This window comes from Drosophila miranda, chromosome XR (genome assembly GCF_003369915.1).
Source record: "Drosophila miranda strain MSH22 chromosome XR, D.miranda_PacBio2.1, whole genome shotgun sequence".
NCBI lineage: Eukaryota > Metazoa > Arthropoda > Insecta > Diptera > Drosophilidae > Drosophila > Drosophila miranda.
The window spans coordinates 4,464,762-4,483,012 of record NC_046674.1 but is presented as its reverse complement, the minus strand read 5'-3'; the positions used below and the strand labels follow the sequence as shown (position 1 = coordinate 4,483,012).

General features: G+C 40.9%; 1 protein-coding gene across 4 annotated transcripts in view; it reads right to left on the bottom strand.

The window, feature by feature from the left end:
* The window catches only part of LOC108151898 (cyclin-dependent kinase 14), a 111,104-nt gene extending 97,708 nt beyond the window's left edge, over window positions 1-13,396 (bottom strand). For 3 of the 4 annotated variants that reach the window (XM_017280802.2, XM_017280805.2, XM_017280806.2), the window contains exons 1-2: window positions 13,208-13,396; window positions 12,365-12,617 (exon numbers count right to left, since the gene is read on the bottom strand). In XM_017280802.2, coding sequence (XP_017136291.2) covers window positions 12,365-12,560 — 196 coding nt within the window. In that variant the 5' untranslated portion in view covers window positions 12,561-12,617; window positions 13,208-13,396. The remainder of the gene's footprint in view (window positions 1-12,364; window positions 12,618-13,207) is intronic. The other variant, XM_017280803.2, reaches the window with a different exon arrangement.
* Window positions 13,397-18,251: the final 4,855 nt, after the last annotated feature.

Here is an 18,251-nt window from a genome sequence, read left to right as displayed (position 1 = left end):
AAAGTTGGAAGTTTTTATTCCTATAAAAGCTATTCCTATGATGTGCCAGTAGTCATGGAAATTTCCATGCTTGAAGCTATTTTTGTTGCAAATCTCTTTGGAGAAAAGGTTTTCTCTACAACGAATGATTTTTTATCTTCATTTATAGAGAGATATCTTTGAAGCTATGCATAATCCCATGAAATGGACACATTTTCGATTCGAAAACTTGTAAAAATTATACTTTTTTCCCCATCAAAACTTGTTTTCTTACGATATTTCTGTGATTTTTCTTATAGAAATTGTTTTTTTTAGCGATTATTCTAACATTTTCCTTATCGCTTGCCAAACGTGTTTCTGGGGGTCGTATTCTCGTAGCACTCGTAATTCTATCATTCTACCAGTAGTATTATTTATTGTTTTATTTATGAAATCATTTCTCTAGCCAAATACCGGTGTGCAGATCTATCGGTAGGCATTTAAAGGTTCTCTTATTTCTGCTTGACAAAAGTTTTCTAATAATCAAGACACCCTCTTAAGAAAAAAGGGTAATAATAATACTCGTAGAAATATCTTTTGTGAAGAGCAACAGAATGTCAAAAATTAGCAACGAAAATAAATGAGCCGCAAAAGAAAGAGAGAGGGAGAGAGGGAGAGACAAAGAAAAGAAGGGGGAAAAAAGGAGGGAGAGGTAGATGTAGAAAGAAAAGAGGTTGAAGAGGCAGAGATTTCCTATAAAGAAAAGCAAACTTTTTTCCATAAAGTTGATTAATATTTTTCCTTCTTTTTTTTCGTAATTTTTTGTCTTCTTTTCTTATTTTTTTTTCGTATATTTTTTTTCGTAATTTTTTGTCTTCTTTTCTTCTTGTTTCGTTTTTTTTTCTTAATTTTCTTCTTCTTTTTCCTTCTTTTTTTCTTATTTTTTTCTTCTTTTTCTTCTTTTTTTTCTTCTTTTTTTTTGTATTTTTTTCGCTCATTTAAGTCACTTTTTTTACAGTTTCTCTCTCTCTCTTTCTCTCTACTTTCGACCAACTCTTTTGGACTCTTTCCTTCCCCCCCCGCCCCGCCACGCCCCGCCCCACCCCCTTTCTATGCGCCAAATCTCTTTCATTCTGCCGCATTTTGTGGTTATCCACATTATCCACATTATCCACGAAACTTGTTGCTAATTTTGACAGGCATTTTCGCATCTTAGCCCTCTTATTGCCACCCTGCTTCTTGGCCAAAAACTTTGCGTGAAGCCAACTTAATGATGGCTAATTAAAAAAAAGAGAACTCCAGACTGCCAAAAGTATCTCTGTATCTTTTATCTACTTTAGAGCCAAAAAAAACAAAAAACAAAACAGGGAAGCAGCGAACATAAAACCCCGAAAACCAACCCCCGCCCTCCGCTCCCCCCCCCCTGAAAGATAAGTCTCGTCTGTCATGGCAATTAAACAGAAATCATTTTTGTATCTTTTGTGTTTGTTTGGAAAACAAGACGCTTGCCTGCTGCCGCTGCCGCTGCCGCTGCCTTTGCTGCTGCGTTTAAAAATAGCTCAAAAAGATAGCCAAAAATATCCCCAAAAGATACGCGCTGGCAGGGCAGACACACACACACACACACAGACAAATAGATGTATTCAGTATTCAGTATTCAGTAGTCGGGCAAGTGCTTTTGTTATTTCAAGAAGCAGCTGAAAGCAGCCCACGCATTGGAGAACAGAGGCTGGAGCAGGGGCAGGGGCGGGGCAGGAGAAGTGACAAAAGTGGGGGGAGAAGTGGAGACCAGCAAACAAATTACAGCCTACAGATGACAGCTGTAGGGCCCGAGGAACAGCAGCATCCTGTGAAAAATTCAATGTTTTTGGGAGGGAGAGAGGGAGAGCGGGGGGGCGGGAGGGCGAGAGTCAATAAATACACAGCTCTACAAATACTCTATCCATGGAATTAAGAGGCCAACAAAACAGTCTCTAAGAACAGGCGAAAACAGTCTTAAAATCGAGGGGAAATGCTTTAAATGTGTGAAAAATTAATCTTTAATTATGGGGCAAAATTCTATCAGAAATTATTGATTTTCCTCTACCAAAAAACCGAAACTTTGCCACGATCTATCGGGTGTGAATCCACCCACTAATTCCATACCCTAGAAAGTGCTTCCAAGGGCAGATTTAAGGAGTTCTCATCAAGTTTCCCTCGCGACAAACCACAACAAGTGATATCCCCACCAGGCCACAGACTCTCCCAAACTGGAAAACCACCCAGCGAACGAAACCTAGACATTTGGCAAGGACATCCCCTAGAAAAACAACACAAAAAACAACCAGAAACCAACAGCAAAAAACAATAGAAAAATGGGGAGGGGGGAATGGAAACCCCCTTAAAAAAAGAGGAAAAACTAAAGGAAAGCGAAGACACAATAACAAACAGAAAATGGCATAATAGGCTTTCCGAAAGGGGGGGCGATAGGGGAGGGGTGGCTGGAAAAGTGCAATCAAGCGTTAGACATAGTTTTGCTGCCTGCAAAAAAGAGTAAAAAATCATAAAAAATTCGAGAAGGAAATACGAGTAAAGGAGGAAAATTCTAGAGGGAAATGCGAGTGGATAAAACGCAATGCTCATAAAAATTCTTACGCACATTTGGGCGCAGAAAAGGAAAAGCCCAAAGGCAGAGAAATCCCGCACACACACACACACACACACACACGCGCACACGCACACCTGTCAGAGGCCCAAGGACAACAGATGGAGGCAGAATGGAGGGATGGGGTGGAGGGGGTGGGATGGGGCTCGGCACCCGCTGTTGCTTTACGCAAAATTGAAAAAGATACAAATTTCCACATTACACTTTTTGCCATTTGCCTTTATTTGTATCCCCTTTGGTGCCCTGCAATCGGTGCCACATGCGAGGGGGTATATGCGACTCGGGGGGGGGGGGGCGAGAAGGGGCCACTAAGGATCTCTCTAGTGAGTACAAATCTGCTACAGAGACTCCCAAATAAATGCACTACACGTCGTCGTATTATTCAATGGGTTACAGGATTTATTCTTCGTTTTAGGTGCTTCAAAGTTCATATCTTTCAACGAACGTCCTCTGTTTTCCGAAGTCAAACTCTTAGTGCACTATCGATATACCTTCTTGGCCTGCCATGGACTGTCCGTATCGATTGATCCGCTGGCTAAAAGGCTGCCAAACCTACACACATTTTAGTGCCATAAATCTCTCAAGAAACTCCGCTGTGGCAGAGTCGTAGATATAGATATAACCTAACCTAGATATATGTAGATAGTATCTAACAAAATATAAATGAATAAATACATAAATTTATACTTAACAAAAACTACCAAAAACTATGGCAATGGGATATTTAGTTATTTATTATTTAGTTATTATATTATTATTATTATTATTTTATTTTTATTATTATTATTTTATATTATTATTATATTTTTTTGTTTTAATTCTAGAAAATTTTCCGTTCATAGAACCCCATATTCCTCTGAATATGAAACCCCCAAAAAAAAAAAGAAACAACAACTAAAAATCGCCCATCAGTGGGTACCATGAAGTCGTTACACGGCTCTGAAAAGTCCTCTATCTCTCTCTCCCTCTCTCTCTCTCGCACACACACTTTATTTAGCTTTCCTTTCATTTCTTTCGTGTGCCTGAAAGTGGCAGTAAAATTAAATGAAAAAACGAAAACGAAAACGAAAACGAACCAAAAATAAATATAAAATATAAATTCAGAAAATTCAGGAGGAAAACTCGGTGAAAAACTAGATTGCCAGAGCTCATCCGACGGGGCGACGGGAAGGCAGGGGGACGAGTGAGGGAGATGGAATATTGCACATTTGCATTTAATTAATGTTCATTAAATATTTACAAATTGCGGTAAATTACCGCAAAATGTTTCGGGTGTGGAAAACAGAGACAAAAACCCAAATGGAAAATGGGGGAAAATTGGGGAAAATTGGTAGTGGGCGTATAGTAACTGTTGTAGTCTCTTCCTCTCCCTGTCTCTCCCTCTTCCCCTCTCTGTCTCTGTCTCTGTCTCTGTTCTACTCTGTGGCACTATGCGGCACTCTCCTGTAGCATGTGGCACACATTTTGCGGTGCCACTGGGTCCACTAGCGTGCGAATTTTCGGTTCGATTTGATGCGTGTTCCGCTGCGGTTATCACTTGGTTGCATACCCCCCCCCCCCACCCCCTCCTCCACCCACAGGGCGGCGATACGATATGTGTGGCATGTGGGTGGGGCAGGGGCTTACAGTGGTCACAATTGTTGGAAATTTTCGGTGGTTTTTGCTTATTTGATTCGCGGTGAAACGTATTTCGACAGCAGGAAAGTCAATACCAAAACATGCAGGCGGGGGTGGGGGGCAGGAAAGATCTCTCTATTGGGTTGCAAACATTAAATGGAGGCTTTGACATTCTTTGCTTAAGATTCACAGCCAAGAATCTGGAGTCTCTCTGGGGATAGCATTAAGGGAGATCTACACAGATGTATCTTCTGCTGAGGCAGATGGAAAACCATCTTTGGAATCTGTAGAGATTGGCATTGATAAAAAGGATTATATTTCAGGTCTTAAGAGAAGGATTTGGAGAGGAAGAACGATCTCTAAAGAGAACATATTTGTTGTGGAACAGATGAGAGGGTTTCGAAATATTTCTTGGTCTTGAATCGCTTTTTTGGATCGAAGCTTGGGGGAAAATGTTCTGCTGTACCCTCTAGATCCCCTTCTCTTAGCACCATTAGTGCCTCCCCCCCCCCCCTTTCTGGCGGCGAATCACCCTGTAACCCCTCCCCCAAAGACCCCCGTTCCCACCGATCCCGCTTTTTGTGGCCTAAAACCACTGTTGCAGGTGCAGATTCCCCTCAAATGGCATTGATTGGAGTAGACATGCCACATCAGATGCATACCTTTACGAGTGTTGCAAATTTAATTAGTTTGAGAAGATGCCCAGATGGCACGATGGGGAAAAGGGGGGGGGGGGGGGGGGGGGGGGGGGGGGGGGGGGGGGGGGCATGCAATTGACAAACGGAATTCTGTTCTGCGGCTGCAACGGATCCTGCTCCTTCGATGTGGAATAAATCAATCAGAGAGGGGGTAGGGGTGGGTTAGGGCGGCATAACTTCACGGCACTCAATTATCGAATGATTTTCCATTCCATTTCCATTTTTGGGGTTGGAGGTGGGGGTGGGCGATTTGTGTGTGAAACTTAATTTGAAAAATATGCAAAAATTCGCCATTCAATCGATTTGGCGGTACTCAGAGAGAGAGAGAGAGACAATGAAAATAACGATAAGGAAACACAAACGAAACGCCGCAAAACGAAAAAAAAATTGCAAATTTCTTGGTTTATTTTTTTCCATTCATTCGATGACAGAAGCGACACTCAAGCGACAATTAAGCAACGAAATAAAAACCAACAAAAAATTCACAGACGAAACGGAGAGGGACGGGGGGGGGGGGGGACGGGGAGGGACGGTGGGACGGGGAGACCGAGAAATTGTTAGTCGATGATGTTGTCCGATTCAGAGTCCGAGGCGGAGATGTTTCCGCCACAGATACAGATACAGATACGTCACAGAACATTCAACGGCATTCAAGTGGAAACATTCTGCTGCTGCTGCTGCTCCACACCGCAATTGTGGGGCAAGGTATCCATTGAGAGAGAGAAGAGGGGTGGAGGGGAGGGGGCATGGGCATGGGCATGGGCATTCGTGAATCATGAATATGGAATTTGTGGATACATATTTTCGAGGAGTAAAACTATTTGCGGGTTTTTGTGGCGAATGATAGATTTAGTTCGAGAATTCCTTAGAAAAATCATTGGAGATTGCTCTGGAGAGCTCTCCAGTGGAAATTCTTCTACCAGAACAGTCACGTTTCCATCACTAAATCGGAGAGGACTCTCAGCTTTTATGCGTCCACGCGCCATTTGATTTCCATGGCGCCCTCCCCCTCCCCTCCCCCCTCCCAAAAGTAAGGTGGAAAATACTTGAAGGCAGGCAGCAAGCCAAATGTCTCTATCGAAAAAGATACGTTTCCGTGGTCCATGGGGGAGGGTGAAAATTCATATTCCAAATGAAGCAAAGAACATAAAAACTGAACGCCAGACGTTCTTGGGGGTTCGTTGGTTCCTTAATGGAGAATACACTTTTATTCGCGCAATTAGCAGCAATTAGGGGGCGTGGCCGGTGGGGGGGACATTCAATATTCGGTAAACAGAGCTTAACATTCGGACATGGGGCCATTCATTAAAGTCTGACAGCAAATTGCATTACATTACATTACTCGACTTTTTTCCTGCCTTTTTTTCACACGCCTTGCCTTGGCCCAAGGGGCAGGGAGGGGGTGGGGGGGGAGGGTCTGGTGAGGGAATGGCATTTGCAAAATGCAAATTACGCTAAGCAAATTAGCGCGGAAGCAGCGCCAAAGTGCAAGACGAAGACAAGGCAAGAGGCAATGGAGGGGATGGGAGGAAGGGGGGTGTAGTGGAGTGGGGGGGAATGGAGTGTGTGCCCTGGAAATGTAAGACAAATTAGTTGGGGAATTTCACACAGAGAAGAACGAACGTACAAATGTGTATGTGCAACGTGTGGGTACCACATTCAGTGGCAGTGGCAGTGGCAGTGGCAGGTTACATTCAGCAACGAGGTGCCAAGAGATACCTTCCTCAAACATGTGCTGGCAGTGCAACAGAATATCCAAGGCAGGAATAAGCCGGAAAAGCGAGTAATACGATTATTTTCGGGCCAATTATGATTGTGCGTGTGAGTCATGCCACAGCAGCAGGCAACGTGGCTCCTAATGGAGCTTCAAAAGGGTGGAAATTGAGCAAAGGAGTAAAAGAAGGCATGCAAATAAAATACATTTCGGCTTTAAAAAAAGGGGAAAAAAGAGGAAAAAAGGAAACCTCAAAAATTTAAAAAAAAAAACCTAACCCAAAGCCCCTTTAAATGGCAAAAATAAACTTTAAAAAAAAGGAAAATAAATAAAAGAAAAATAAAGTCTAAAAAAAGATATACAAATACAAAAAAAAACAGCTAAGACCCATAGGAATGGGTATTTTTATTTATATTTAGTTTCTTATTATTTATTTATAATTATTTATTTATTATTATTTATTTATTATTATTTATTTATTATTATTTATTTATTATTATTTCTTTATTTATTATTATTTATTTTTATTATTATTTATATAATTTTTTGTTACTTTCAGCTAAAACCCCATACCCATGGGTATATTTCTTTATTTATTTATTATTATTTGTTTATTATTATTTCTTCATTTATTATTTATTTATTATTATTTATTTTTATTATTTTTTATTTATTTATTATTATTTTCTTTATTTATATTTATCATATTTATACAAAAAAAAAGCGAAGCTATTTTTGATCATAATTTTCCACATATACAAACCGCTTGGTTTGCTTTGAAACATAATTAAGATTGTCTCAGAGAAACATACATTTTTTTGTCAGACATTTAATTTATAATCTATGTAAAATCCATCCTAATTGAATAATATCATCTATCTATCTAGTCTAAATTGAATATTAAGCGTACTTTAGCAAAAGGATCCCCAAAGCGGGTCTAGAGATCTCCCAAGTAACATTTCCAGCTGAAAAGTACGGCTCCCAGGATTTTGTTTTTCCTAAGATATGAGAAAAGATCTCCAGCAATCTTAATGCTTTTCATTCGTTAATTTCCTGCAACTTCCTTGAATTTTTAATGATACAAGTTGACATATTACCACAGGAAGCCCCTTTCAGAGGAGCCACCCCTCCACTAGCCCGCGTGTCTATGCCTCAGTTGAGTTGTTAAGAAATGCACAATAAGCCCATTCATAAGTCTGGCCTGGGGCATAAACTCTCACGGCAATTTAGCTCAAGTCTTCACACTATAACCACCATGGAGCAGACCACGGAGCAGACCGTGGTCGCCCACAAATCAAATTGCAATCCCCGCGAGAGCCGCGAGAGAGCTGCTACAGGAAATGCGATGAGCAGACATACACCTGGCTTGGCATGGCCTGGCCTGGCCTGCTGCTGCTCATGACAAACTGCCACTTCAACTGTGTGGCACACAGCAGCGGAGTCGGAGTCGGAGTCGGAGTCAGAGGCAGAGGCAACTGTGGCAATTGGAGAAGGGACACAGGTTGCGCGGGCAATTGAAAAATGACGCCCAGCCGTTGGCCGCTAGCCGGTGAAATGCATTCCACCAAATGAAGCCCAGGGTCCAGGGGTCCAGGACGACTCCAGGCACGTAGCAATAAAATATAGAGTGCTACGACTCAGGGATACCCATTTGAGGGGATTGTTGTGGGAAAGAGAAACCAGAGGAGACTGGAAATGGAGTCACAAGAAGGGGCATCCATGCCAGTCTTTTCTTGAGATTCTAATAGCAATCATTAACAGATTTCTATGGTTTTAGGCAATGAGGTAAGAGGATAGGATTCCCTTATGTTTTCAGATCAAAATTAGTTTTTTTCTAGCTCTTTTGGTGTCGAAAAACACTTCCTTTTATCATCTTCCAACTTCAGGAACATCTCTTTCGTCTATGATATCTATGATACCCCTTTGAGGCCCCCAACTACGGGGCATCAAGAGTCGCGTTGGCAGCATCTGGCTTTGGGGGAAATCCACTTTTCTGCAACTGTTAACCGAACCGTAAACTCGAACCGATATGTCAATATAAATACCGTGCACCTGCTGTCCCTGTCCCTCTCCCTCTCCCTCTCCCTGTCCCTGTCCCGCACTCCGCTGTGTACATTTGAGTTTATTTTGTTCATTATGTTTTATTAGCAATCCACTAATTGCAAAAGTCTCCTCCACTGGCAAATATGGGGAGCCGGCGAGAATATTTGTATTTATTTTTTATGATCATTAAATATTTGGAAAAAAGTTATCTACAAGCCTATTGGTGGCCGAACTTCAATGAATGTTTTTCTTCTTTTGCTAAAATGAAATTATAAAACATTTTGCCTGACTTTTATTGACTCTCTCGGGGTCCGGGCACTCCGTACCGTGCACTAATTGGAAATGGGAGAACGACGCGTCGTCTTCCACCAAAGGTAGGTACATATGTATGTATTTGTTTGTACATATGTACATATGTATTGGTTCTCTTATAGTAGTATTTACTGTTGGGGTAAACGCATTGCATTTGCTTTGGGCGATAAGCAACTGATAAAAGCAAAATAAAAGGCAAACAACAACACAAAATGTAATGTCAATAAGGAATGAGGAATAAGAGATAGGCAGAGAGGGAAGAGAGGGAAGAGTGGGAGAAAGGGAAGAGAGAGTGGTGCTGCCGCTGATAATGGTTTTTGTAGTCCCAGTCTTATATGCGCCACAATTAGTTGTGATAAATGGAGAGGGGGAGGGAGTCTTTCAATCTGCAATGGCCTTTCAACTGTAAAGGTTATTCATTCTTTAGATGTCAATGGCAGTTCATCTCAAACTGTCATAGTTATCGATTGCACAAATTCAATGTTCAGTGCTTCTCAAACTGTCAAATAGTTTGCTTTCATAGCAGTCACCGTAGCAGTGGGCTTTCAACTGTAAAGGTTATTGATTCTTTAGATGTCCATGGCAGTACATCTCAAACTGTCATAGTTATCGGTTCTACAAATTCAATGTTCAGTGTTTCTCAAACTGTAAATTGTCATATCAATGATTCTCAAACTGTATAATGTATTCATTCTGCAACTGCTATCAGTTCATCTTAAACTGTAAGACATAGTGACTCTCCAACAGTAAAGGGTCTGGGTTCTATGACTGTAATAGTCAGTGATTCTTCAACTGTAAGCATTTTGGATCGACTCTGCCATTACGAGTAGGGCATCTGCAACTGTACAAACGAATAAGAATGATATCTTCAACTGTTTTTGGTAAGTGACGCCACAACTGTAAGCGGTATATACACTTGAAGTGGCCACAAAACTGTAAGTTCTTGACTCCGAACAGCTTCATCATAGTTTCAAGTCCTCAAATGGGTCTCTTAAAGCCCATCTAATTGTGTGAAGGGTTCAACCAGCACTAGAGACGATTACTAGCCCCAACTAGACCATTAAACCATTCAACATTTACGTATAATTTCAGTCTAAAATCGCAGACCAGTCATTCTGTTCTCCACTAATATGCACATCACTCAAGTGAATCACATATGACTGCTGTTTCCAAGCCATCTTATCAGACATTCCTTCTTTTTTACTGTGTTTCCTTCAGTGATAACAGGCAAAAATTGCTTGAAAATTGTCTAAATATACATAACATATGTACGGATAAAAACAAAGAAAAGAACGACTAGATATTTAGACGTGTTATCTAATGATGGAAAATCCATAAAAAAAATCCAGACGGGTTTTTGCTTGAAATTAATTATTATTGTACGGTTTTATCCAAGTTTTCTTTAGCCAATCTTTTTGTGACCATAGTTTATTAAACTTTCTTGCGAAAAAAAATAAAAACAACAAAAAAAAACTAAACATTTGTGGCGGCCATGGTTTGAGGGGGACTTATATCGTAGTAGTTGTGGCGTTTTCTTATGGTTTTTGGCTTTAAAAAAAGCAGGTTTTTGCATTTGGCCTTTGGCATAAGCCAAAGCCACGCACACAGCCACAGAAAACTACAACTTGAGGGGCAAGCCCCTTCTCTGCCGCAAGTCGCTCTCTGACTTGGAGGAGGAACACACGTATGTGTGTGTGTGTGTGTGTTTGTGTGTGTGTGCACCATTCACACAGATGTAAGGGTATATGCATAAATAAAAGGTAAATTGAAAGAGCATAAAGAGAAATATGCATGTGGTGTGGTTTACCCTTTTTGCTGCACGGGTATTCCGGTTTCAGCGGCAGACCAGAGATCATTCAGTATCTCAGGATATAGTGTGCAGAGTTCTACGAGTATTCAATGCCCAGTATCTTTAGTTTTGATAATTTTCATCTCTTTTTTTTGTCCGATTCAATGAAAAATCTACCAGAAAAAGGATATGCCCTGAAAGATCTCTGGCAAAGGGTATTCCCCTTACCATCCTCCATTTCTCAGTGATTTCTTTCTCTCTTTTTTTATTTTTTTTGAGTGCTTTCTGAGGCTGAGGCTGAGGTTGCCGCTGCTGCTTCTGCGTGTAAAATCAATAAATTCGAGCGGGTTCAGAGGTGACGACAGCGTCGAAATGCCTATGACCTTCAGGCATTTTGCTGGACTGACCTTCGCCACGCTCGAAAAAATGCTCCAAGCTCCCTCACCCCTCGCCCCTGACCCCTGCTCCTGCCCTCCATTGCTTCGCATTTTCCGCCTTGGCAATTACATTTTTGGTACTTAAACATTTTTTTTTTACACACATTTTTGCAGCCGCAGCAGCGGCAGCGGCAACAGCATTTCTTAATTATTGTTTTTAAGCTTCTTATTGTTGCTATTTCTGGTTATGGTTTTCTTGTTTGTTGTTGTTATATTTTGTTTGTTTTATTGTTGTTTCTTTTATGCTTGAATTTGTTTGCCATTCAACGGCGGCTCTCATTAATTTCTTGCCTTATTTGCTGCCCTCGCCATTGCCATCGCGCGCCCCCGCCCCCGCCCTCGCCCTCGCCCTCGCCCCAGTCTTGTTTTGTTGACCAATTTTTCTTTAAACAACTTTTGGCCTGATCCGAAATGAGCCACAAATCCATACATCTACTATGTACATGCATATGTATATGTACATATATATCTAGCCGTATCGCATTCGCATTCGCATTGCTCAACAAGTTACATCAGCGGACGGGGGAGGGCAGGGAAAGGGGGGAGCAGGAGAACAAAGCTAAAGATTAAGCTCTTGATGGATTAGCAGTTAATCTGTGTGTCTCTGTGCTCGAGTTTTGAGTGGAAACCCCGAAACGAGGAAATGTATGAAAGACTAGCAAAAAATTTGAATATTTAAAAATATGAGACGATTTTTGTACGAAATTTGCAAATTTCTGCCTCCATAAATCTGATTAGAGAATAATTTTTTCTGATAAGCCCCATACTCTTTTCTGCCCCGAAGATCTTCTATTGGCAGTCCAGCAATAGGTGAATATTCAAGAATTTAATAATTCATCACATTTGGACTTTGATTTGTTTCATTTTCAGCTCAAAATTCTCCTTTTTCGTTTAGTTTCAGAGCCATTTTCTTGAACTACAGTTTCTGAGTAACTGAACCGGCTGCTCAAACTGTATGCCCGCTCGCCTTGAACTCTAGCTGTCTGTAGCATCCTCCTCTCTTAATTTCCCATTCCTTTTCTTTTGCTATTCCCTTTTTCGCTGACATCTGGCTTTGCATAAGTATTGGATTGGTCCTATCGCTTACTAGGTCACTTTTTGTTGTTGTTGTTGTTGTTGTTGGTTTGTTAGTTTTTAGTTAGTATAACCTACCATCTTTAGCATTTGTTGCCGCTTGCCCTGTGGTCGCCGTTACCCCCGTTGTGGCCATTGTTGTCGTCTTGTTCGACGTTGGCGTTGTGCTGGCCGAGGCTGCTGCCGACGCCGATGTTTGTGCTGCTGCCGTATAGAATGTTGTTGTTGTGTTGTCCACGGCGCCAGCAGCAGAGAGGCTACGCGAGCAGTGCATTAGTCACGTTTTTGGATGACGCTCGGGGGTGGTAGGGAGGTTGGAGAGCACTTGCTGCTGATAAGAAAGAGAGTGTCGCGGATATTATAGTTGGATGGAACGTGGGGCGAGAGGGGGGGAGTGGGAGTGGGAGCAGGAGCAGGGGAGCACACACACACACATATAAAAAAAACACACACACTGAAAGACACACGCGCCAGCGGTAGATAATTTCTTCTTTTATTTCATCACCGAAACGTGCGGGAGAGAGTGAGAGGATAAACAGCCTGCAGGCAGAGAGGCGGCAGCAGCACTGGCAGAGGCAGAGATCGAAGCCTTACACGCACACTATCGCACGCACACGGACACACGCTCTCTTGAATTTGGGGCAGCGCTTAATTATTTATTGGTTAATAATTTTCTCTTAATTGTTCTTCCTCTTCCATCCACATTCAATTGTTATTTCTTTTCTTTCTTTTTTTGTTATTATTGGCACTTTATTGCTCTCTCGCTCTCGCTCTGCTTGTGCTGATGTTGCTGCTGCTAGCGCTCTGCCAGCGCATTTTTGTTGTTTTTGTTGCTGTTGCTGTTGCTCTGCCGTAGCCGCAGCCGATGCCGCTGCTATTGCTCCAACACTTTTGTTGCACTCAAAACGCACGTGCACTCACCGTCCTTCACTGCTCATCGATCAACAACAACACCGAGAGCAGATTGCACATGTTTTTTTCACAACATTTACGCGTTTTATTGTATAATTTTAAAATTAATTTTAACGCAACGACTCGCGGGACTCCACATAATGGGAAGAAAAAGAGGGTATGGACGAGAGGCAACACGGCCACGAAGTTGGACGCAAGCAAGGTGAAATCCACCCCATCTGCCTAATATACCTTTGGAAGACCAAAAGCCGATTTTGTTTCCAAGGTATAATGTCCGCACACGCGCCGTGAGGGGTGAGGTTCGTACGAACCTCGCAATTTGCTTGGCTATTTCTGCCTGTTGTCCATACCCCTTTCCATAGCCCATGCAAAGTTACGACTCATTTTTTCGTCGCACTATGAGCGTCTGAGCTCAGAAATATACCGAAAAATACCATAAATATATTCCTCGTTTTTGATATTCCGTCGAGTATTACTAGCTAAATAGAATCCTCAGCCCTGCCCACATAGTTTTATCCCATTGATTAATAAATTTTCCACAAGATTTGCTACTTTTAAGTGTTCCTTTTTATTTTGTTTTGTCTAAAACGAGGTTTAAACAAAACAGTTCAACCAAAAAACAGTGGCAAAGTAAGTGAGTATGAAATCAGTGTTGCCATTTCAGCTTATTTTAAGCTAGATTTGGCTTATTTTAAAACAAAATAGCTTGAAAAATAATTGAAATGCTTATGGCTTGAAATCTATCTTCTTTCAAATTTCATTTAGCTTATTTTGGCTTCAAAAAATGTGGTACAAAACAATTTTTGTTCTTTGATTTTATTGTAATACTTGTTAATATTTATTAAGAAAGAAGATTTGTCCTATTTTTTCTTGCTATGCAAAAGTGTTTTATAAAAAAAATTTCTACATTTTCTGGTTCAATTTCGATGAATTTAAGGAGAGGCTACGCAATGTGCCAACTGAATCCACATAAGCGTACTGCTGCTTTTGTAAGTCAACAATTGGGGCCAAGACGTGGGAATTATGGCAGTATGCTGTCGCTATAAAACATATGCGTCCAATGCTAGCATGACACAAACTAACAAAATACCTCTTGTTAGAAACTCCTCAAAAACAGAGGAGCAAAAGGCTGTACATTGCTGAGCACTCGGCCATGGCATAATGAAGTGGATAAAATCATGTCATTACTTTCATTAAAAATTAAAAAAATATATATATATAAAATTTAATTATACATTATTTTGATGTGTTTTTATTGTTAGCTTATTGTTAAGCTTTTTTTGTATTTAGCTTATTCTAGCTTATTTTTTCTTCAATCTAACTTATGGTGACTCTCAAGATCTGGCAGCACTGGTGCCCAGTGTCAGTATATTTACGGTATATTTTTAAACGAGACGGTATGTTTCGGTATATTTCGGTCTTGACCAAAATTTTTATTCGCCGCAGTTCGCTTTAGCAACAATGAGTCTCGTTCCATACACACTGTTGCGGCAACATTTACTTGAAACCCGTATTTTAGTCAAAATAAAATACGTAAAGGTAATTAAGAGAAGCAATCTTGTAGAAAATGCATTTATCTATGGGATAGAGCTAAGTGGGCATCCATATAGCTTGATATAGGCAATACCCGATTCACCGCAGTTTCGCTATTGCAACAATGAGTCTCACTCCATACACAAACATGTTGCTAATTCCATGCACACATACCCTGGGGGAAATGGATGCTATAGAATTGTGAATATGTTTGTCATCCCAGGCAAAAATAAATTTATTTTCAATACATTTTAATATTATTAAATATTATTTCAACGATATTTTAAAGCTTATTGTCTTCTTGCAGAGACAAAGAATAGGTACCAGGATCGAGATATATATACAAAACACTCATCATATACATGAATATGTTTAAAAAATGTCAATTTGAGAAAAGGTCTTTATTAGTTACGTTTTATCTTCATATCAATATTTATACTTTCATATAAAATTAACAAAATAGGGTATACAAAGGCCTATACTACGGCTTACATCCACAAATCTCAGAGACCATTAACGCTAGAGTAACCAAATTTGGTATCCGTACTCCTGTTAGATCTCACTATAAAACATATATCTCAGAATTTCGCCCCACCCCCTCCCGCCCCCACAAAGAACGAAAATCTGTTGCATCCACAATAGAGCAGATTCGAGAAAACTAAAAACGCACAATCATAGAGAATGACCATATCTATCTGGTTGCTGAATCTGGATTAGATCGGATCATTTTTATAGCCAACAGGAACACATCAATTTGCAGTGGCTACGCAACGCCCGACGTCACGTTCAGACTGATTTTCTGTCTCTCTTGCACGCACTCTTTGTCGCGTCGCTTAATATTATCTCACAACTCACAACGTTCCCCCTCGTTTGTAATGTTTTTGAAAAAATTAATAAATAGCTTTAAAAACGTGTCCTGGAAACCACAAACTTTCTTGCTTTATTAACAATAAATCAATCTATGCACAAACAATTGTTTCATATAAATCGGTAAGTTGGTTAAAAAGATATAGCGGTTTGACTTTGGAAAATTGTTGAACCTATTCAGTTGAGTGGCACTGTAAGTATACAATAAATATATAACACAAAACCCACCCTTTTCTGCTATCCTGCAAAAGCAGAGAGAGAGAGACAGAGAGACACCAGCTGCGGCTGCGCTGTCGGCTGACGTATTTTTGTTGTACTCAGAAGCAAGCGCATACAAAATCTCACACATGCAGCGACAGCCGATATATCTCTCTCGCTCTTGCAAGGCAGACCTGCGGCGGCGCGACTGCGCTACTTCGAAGTCATTTTCGCAAATGGCGGCGCTGCCAATTGCTATAAAAAGGCGAGCACAGTCGAAGCCACGCGACTTTATTTTTTTTTTTTTTAACTGTAAACATCTACTCTTCTAAACCTAGTGCGCAGGGAGTCAGCACCGTGCGCACCATGGCACCCCAGAACCTCCGCAACCACACTTCTCGGAGCGTAATTGAACCTCCGCAACCACACTTCTTGGAGCGTTATTAAACCTCCGCAACCAAACTTCTTGGAGCGTAATCGAACCTCCGCAACCACACTTCTTGGAGCGTAATTGAACCTCCGCAACGAATCTTCTTCTCGGGGGGCATGGCTTTTGATTCTTTTAATTGGTTTAAATCGTTCAAAACTAAATTATTTAAAAGCTAATTTAAACTTCAATTAAATAAACCCTCGGCGGGGATGATGCAGGCACGAGTGCTGTCGGCCACCCCGACGGAGGGCAGGCCGTGCTCCTTGCACATGGCCAGGAGGTCCTTGTTGGTCCTTGTGTCTCCAGGTTCGAGAGCTCCGACATTTCCGCACAAAAACAAAACGGAAAACAGAAACAAAAATCTAGAGCTGACGACCGACTTCTCTGAAAACCTGAAAACCAAATAATGCTCCCAATCGCGTCTCGCCTGGAGTATTGTAATCTGAATATAGTATATTCGCATACATGGTGCTAGCTTATGGTGACTCTAAAAATCTGGCAGCACTGGTATCACTTCAGCCGACTGGATAGCGACCGTCTTAGATACTTAAATCTGTTGCTTCTATAGAAAGTTCTAGCTCTGCATCTTCGTTAGTGGAAATCAAGATATCGTCATCAAAAGTTTTAGACTCTGATGCCGACTCACTTGACACATTATCTTTTATAATGCTTGTTCGGAGCAGAACCCAGCCGATTAGCTGCTTGCCAAACAGCACCTAATTCTTGGCCCTCAGCCGCTTATTTTGTTTGTTACTTATGTCTATGTCACTCATGTAAAGGGCAGGCAAGCCACACTTGCAATTTGGATGTCACGCATTAAAGAACATATCATAATTTTATTTCTGCGCCGAGTTTTATTTAATTCGAAATAATTAGTCGGCCGATTGGGGATAAAAAACATTATCTCCACAGTGCACTCCTAAATGGGTTTTTATCGTAGAGGACATGATTATTTAGACAGTTGAATAATCGATTCATTTTTTCAATAAATGTAGCCGTCGCTTCTGCATTTTCTTTGCACTTTAAGAAGCCTCCAGAACTAAAAATTGTTCGAAGAGCAGCGGCCACACTATGGCTAAACACTTGAGTGGCATATTTGACCTTAATTTTTTCAAAGCTATTTGGATATATATGCTTTGTTGTTAATTTCGGGCAGAGTCGCGTTGAATTTCTAGAATCGATTTCATACGTTCTTCGTTCTTCGACTATTTTCCATGAAACAACGCCATTAGGGGTATAAAGATTTCTATTTCGGACAATGTTCCTTAGCGATTTAATCAAATGTGGAACATCGTAAATCGAAAATATTTTATTATCTTGAACTTTAAAGCTGGGGTTCTTAATGTCGACTCCCAGTCTTCTGAAAACAGCCCTGGTCGCAAATAGCTGCTCGTACATTAAGCCCTAAGACTTGTGCTCGTTCAATATTAGCTGTCACTTTATTTGTCTTTTTTTGCAGGATGCGTCTCTCAGCAATAGTCTAGAGAGCCTCAGTAGCATTTACATAAAGAAAAACATAAATGAAAAGTAAATGAAACCTAAAACATGAAGTTTGGGAATTCACGTTGTTGTTGAACAACTCTTTGGATGCTTTCTGCATTGTTTTGATTATAGATGAATACAGATATTCTGTAAATAATGGAAGGTAGGGCCTTGCCTTGCCGTTTACAAATATAGTAATAGTTGTCTTTTACGATAAAAGTTTCTGCAACCCCTCAATGCGCAGCGAGTAATTGTTTTCCTCGTTCTCCACAATCTCATCAACGGTCACAATTGCACCTACTTCCAGTTGTTTCTCGAGACGTTTAGCCTGCGCATCGGTGAGTTCTTCGGGCAGGTCCATCAAAACATATTCCGTAGTCAATACGGGGTATGTTAATTGCTCCGGATATCCACGTATTTCCGTCACATGGATTGGAACAATGTTTCCATAGTCCAGAAACAAGATGCTGGGATAGCCATCACCCACTAGCTCCATGGAAAAACCGCGACACCATTTTCCCATATACTTGGCCATGCACAATT